The sequence below is a fragment of the Alligator sinensis genome, unplaced genomic scaffold, assembly GCF_000455745.1.
Source record: "Alligator sinensis unplaced genomic scaffold, ASM45574v1 scaffold995_1, whole genome shotgun sequence".
Taxonomy (NCBI): domain Eukaryota; kingdom Metazoa; phylum Chordata; order Crocodylia; family Alligatoridae; genus Alligator; species Alligator sinensis.
Window position 1 is genome coordinate 345910 of NW_005842960.1, and position 5469 is coordinate 351378.

General features: G+C 43.4%; 1 protein-coding gene across 5 annotated transcripts in view; it reads left to right on the forward strand.

Annotated features, from left to right (window-relative positions):
- Positions 1 to 5469, forward strand: part of LOC102382687 (macrophage mannose receptor 1-like) — a 136772-nt gene that overhangs the window by 98679 nt on the left and 32624 nt on the right. For all 5 annotated transcript variants that reach the window (XM_014526091.2, XM_025192669.1, XM_025192670.1 and 2 more), the window contains 3 exons: positions 2423 to 2565; positions 3041 to 3155; positions 4894 to 5063. In XM_014526091.2, coding sequence (XP_014381577.1) covers positions 2423 to 2565; positions 3041 to 3155; positions 4894 to 5063 — 428 coding nt within the window. The remainder of the gene's footprint in view (positions 1 to 2422; positions 2566 to 3040; positions 3156 to 4893; positions 5064 to 5469) is intronic.

The window sequence follows — 5469 nt, forward strand, 5'->3', positions numbered from 1 at the left end:
CCCAAAAGAACTGGCTCCGGTGTCGGCCACAGGGGCCCCTGGGGCCCCCCCCCCCCCCAACCTAAGATCACTGAGCCGGGGAGGTGTCGGTGGGGGGGGGCCCTGCACGCTCCCCGGCAGATGCAGAAGTGCACCGGAAGTGCTTCTGGTCCACTTCCGGGTCTTCTACTGAGCACACTGGGGAGACCCCCGTGTTTTTGTGGGACGCTTCAAGCGCTCCAGCATCACAGCACTCATGAGCCGCTTGCTACCTAGTGGTATGTAGAAAAAACATTTAAAACTGTGTCTATGTCCGAATCTTTCCAAATCTCTCTGAATCAATTTGGAGGGTTCTGATTTGATTCAGAGAGATTAAAGGGTCCTCTGATTTGATTTAGATTCAGAGGTTTGGCCACCAAATTGGGCCTATCAATGGAGACTTAGGCCTTTGATGCACATTATTTTTGTAACTTTAGAAAGTTAATAGCACTACAAAAATAGATAGTTTTAGGGATATGCAAATGTGCCCAGCCCCCTGCTGGAACACATCTAAGTTACCACAAAGCTATGCTCTCAAACTAACGGATTATAAGGGGTTGCTCCTCAGTTCCCTGCTCTCAGGGCAGTCTGTTGACAAGCAAGATGGGCTCACTTAGGGTGACCAACTTTTGAAAATGGAAAAACAGGACACATACCCACTCCTCCCCCTGTCCTCCTGCAGATGGCATGGCTGGATGGGGCTGAGTGCAGCCTTTGGAGTGGCGGGGAAGGATGTGGACTGCCTTCTGCAGGGCTCAGAGCTCCCTGTCCTGCTGCCCTTCCCTTGGGGGTCTCCACAGGCCAGCAGGCAGGACCTGGCATGGGAGGGCAGAGAGGCTCAGTGCTCTTCCTGCCAGAAGACCCACACTGGCTACACTGCCGTGGTGAGGAGCCTGCTACTCACTTAGCAGCAGCAGGGGGCATAACTCCACACCACCACCCCCCCTGGTGCTGCTAGGCAGTTAGGGGTTCCCTTGCCATGGTGGCGCAACTGGTACAGGGCTCCTGGCAGCAGTGGCACCAAGCCTTCACATCCCACTCTGCCCTCCTGTGCTGGGTTCCACCTGGAGGCAGGGCAGCAGGGCAGGGTGCCTTGAGCCTGCAGCAGGCAGTCTGCATCCACTCTTGCCCCATGCACAAATTTTGGGAGGCCCATGCACAAATCTTGGGAGGCATGTGTCCCCCCATTCCCCTCTCCCTGGGAATGCATGCAGCAGTGGGGAGCCAGCCTCCAAGGTGGTGAGCAGCCATCCTGTGGCTCTGTCCTGCTCCCCCAGCCAGGCCCCCTGATCGCACATTCCCACCCTGGTCCTGGGCCTCATGCACTGCCCTAGCTGGCAATGATCCCAGCACCAGATACCAACCCTGCCTCACTCCCTCACCATGCGGGCCTCAGCCTGCCTCCCCTGTCCCCCATCCCTCCTCCTTCCCCCCCATAGGCTTACCTGTAGTCAGCTAGGGGAGATGCCCTCCACAGCTGTATTGTTGACCACATGCATTGTTGATGCTTCCTGTGTCCCAATGCCCTGAGTCCCAAGCAGCCCCTTGCAGGCTGGAACTATGCCAGTCTGCAAGGGGAAACTCACCATTTCCCACATTTTTCCACAGCAAATGGAAAACCCAGATCCCTACACATGATACCAGGATGATATTTAACTGTGTCCAGGGGAAACTGGGACAAAAATGGCTTTCTGGAATCATTTAGCCTGGGACTGAGATGACTTTAAATTTTTGGGACTGTCCCACCCAGTTAGAGATGGGTGGCCACCCTAGTCTCATTGACAAACTTGTGCTGTTGCTGGTGCAAGCCACCGTCCATGGCAAGGCCTAATTGGGTGGCAGCCCCTTCAGCCTCTGTTGACCAGCAACAACAGCTGACAAGGTTGACAGTAAAGCCACTACCTGCAGAGCTCTCTGATTAAGTTCAGACAGTCAAAAAGCCCAAGTCTGAATTGATTCAATCGTTTCAGGTTAGTCTAAACTGTGTAGATTGGATTGATAAACAAGTGAACAGACATTCATTTTTTATTCTGGAAATGCACTAAGGAATACTTGAGGGTCAGAGAGACCTGAAGGGGTTGCACACACACTAAATTTCTCATGGAGATGTTTGAAACAACAACCTTTTGTTGCAGATCCTCCATTTTTGTGATGGACTAGGCATTTTTTTAGTGTGATGAAAAGCATGGATGTGTGAATGCTTACTTTTTTGTTGTGCTAAAAAAGTGTAGGTAGCATGACAAATATAATGTGTGCAAAGGGCCTTTATACTTTTAATACAAATATATTTCAGGTAACAGTAGTCTAATTAATGTAACAGTGAATTTTTTTCATTCAATAAATAGGCTATATAATAAGTTTTCGTAAGTGATTCTTATCAGTTACTTATTTTCCTTGTGTTCAGGATTTTGGAATGATATAAACTGTGGATATCCAAATCCTTATGTATGTGAAAGACACAACAGTTCCATTAATGTGACTGTTCCTCCAACAACACTTTATCCTATGGCAGGATGTCAAGAAAATTGGCTTTTGTATAAGAATAAGGTACAGTAACATACTTAGTGTATGCTGTATTTTTGGCAGAAGAATTGAATACAAAATAAGCAGATTTCAATTTTTTAATATTTCTTATTCCTAATACATCACTGGATGGGATTTTCACAAAGGGAGGTCAGTATATGTATCTCTCTCTTTTTATTAATCCACCCTCTTTTGCATGCAAAGTGTATTTGGAAACTTGCAATTATGGGACTGCATGCAAGCAAATTATATACACATACTCTTACCACATACTGGTTTTTCACTGACTCAAATGTACCAGCTTCAAAAGCCTATTCTAACTAGGGCTTTTAAACAAATCTGTAGAAAAATACATTTGAATTGTTCTATGACTATGCCAAACATTTTCCTTTCTTTTTTCTTGCACAAGGCTACATGGTGGTCATGTGTATTCAAAAGGAAAGGCTTCCAATTTTTAGGGAGTAATGAAGTCAAATATTCAGATTTATTCTCATTTTAGTGTTACAGAATGTTTGGCTCTAAAGAAGATGAGCGTAAAAGCTGGCATGCTGCGAGGAAAGCTTGCATGGATTTAGGAGGAAATCTGGCTACCATACCTCATGGAGAAGTGCAAGGTACTGTCCTTTCATTTTTTTGCATTGGTCTTTTGCAACTAGATAAAACCTCATGTAATATATACCAAATAAATTATAAATGCACAGTAAAAGTTTTAGATGAGAACAATGTAACTACTTAAAGCTTGTCTTGTAGATGCTAAGAGCACTATATGCTTTTTTTTTTAGCAGTAGCTCTCAGCTGTAGAGCAAAGTAATACCATGATCTTACGAGGCAGGGGAAATGGCAGTTAGAGGATTTTTCATTTAGTGGATAAATGGAGTAGGAAAATAGCGTTGTAAGTGGATAAAGAAATAGAGGAGCATGTAGGACAATGAGACAGGAACGATGAAAAAGTGACACTGCACTAAACTTACTGATGTAAATTCAAATGATCACAATATTAACAGTCACAGTGAAAGAACTATTTTTATATTCTGGTCAGTTACACTAGTGTAAATTCAGAAAAAATGCCATTCATTTTATCACAGTACATGATTTTCCAAATGCTCAAAGATCAGGAACAAGAATGTGAATGTTTGTTTATTCAAGATGTAGTTTGCTTTATAGGCAAACCTATGGTTTGAATTGCTATTGTGAACACCTTATGCAAATTCCGAGTAGTTTCTGCATGGGGTTTCATTCCAGGTAAGAGACAAATGGACAATAGGGCAAGATCACTATTACTTCGACAGTGCAAGTCCACTGGAAAGGGGCTGACTTCCTGAGCAGTTCTTGGCAGGATAATTGTGTTCATATTTGGCAAAGAATCTACAGGTTTTATTTTTGAAAGGATAAGACATGGGCTGTGTTCATTTAAGAAAACATTGGAGGACTAAGAGCTAGGAACAGAGAGAAATGCAAATAGATGTTAAGTCTACAGGTAGAGGAAGCCCATTGCTGAAACTCTAGAAGTTGGTAAAAGTTAGTTTCTCAACAATCATTGGTTACTATCTATTAAAAAATGGCTGGGACTAGTTTCAGTGACATGTTTAGTATGTTAGAAACACAGCAACAATATTGAACAAAGTAAAAAATTGTTTATTTCCCTACTCACTAAAATGAAAAACTATTTTGAAAGGTATTACTATATTGTTCACAATTTAATTAAGGTCTTCTTCTGTTCTTTTTATCTTAAAGTTTGAGTAATATCCATTCCTTTAATTTTTACTCACAAAAGTGACGCATTATCATATTAGAAATTCAACAGTGCTCAATATACTGAGAATATTTTGGAATCTGGCTATCCCATATATCCCCACATGTCTCACAGGCTAGAAACAGATATTAACTATGTTGGGATTAACTATGTTGGGATATGTTCTTGCACAGCTGACCCACTTCACTGGTGTCTAAAGATGTCCCCAAGGCCATTTTCCCTTGGGGTCAGGCCTCTGTTGCTCCCGGGACTTGATTCTGCTGGATAACAGCCCCAGGTGCCACACAATGACTCAAGATGTGTGTTTGCAAGCAGTGGGAACCTCTATGGATTCCCCTGCAGGGGAACTCCCATTGCACATAATAAGCAAACAGACATCCTCCAAAGGATCACAAACTGTGACTACCTTTGGTCCTGGCATCATTTTTGGGCACTTGACGTGTGACAAGGGGCTAGGACATCTTTTTGCTCACAGCATAACAACTTTTATGGCAGTACAAGGGCAATGTTTGTTTGCACCCATAGATATGTTAGCATCTTCATTGATGAGAAGCAGCTGTGTTCAACAATATGTTTCATCTTTTTTTTTTTTTTTTTAGCTTTCCTCATCTTTCATTTAAAGGATTCTGTAACTGACACATGGATTGGTTTAAATGATATAAACCATGAACTCAGGTTCCTTTGGACTGATGGAACTGGAGTATACTATACAAACTGGGCGAATGGCTTTCCATCTGGACAGCTGGATTTATACTCATATGATAGCCAGGTGAGCATCAATTGCTAATCAATAATCATGTTTAACTAACTGTAACTAGTACTCCCAGGAGAACTTTTACAACCTTTTCTCCTATGCCTGATGAAGGGTGTTCGTGCCTGAAGGCTTGCAATTAAATAATTCATTTTTTTGCAAAAATCTAGTTGGTCTAATAAAAGATATCACCTCTACCTTTGCTTCTAGACCAATATAGCTACAACCTGGATACCTGACATGTAGAGGATTCTCAGATGCTTGAGCAATTAGCACAATGCTGTTAGGGGGATGAGGTGGGTCTGGCTTGGGACTAGCTTGCCAGTATTTAGGGACCTATCAGGAAGAGAGAAGGGATCTTGGACTGTACCAGGCTTTGAGGAAGTCCAGGTTTCCAGTGGCCAGTGCTGGCCGGGCCAGGAGG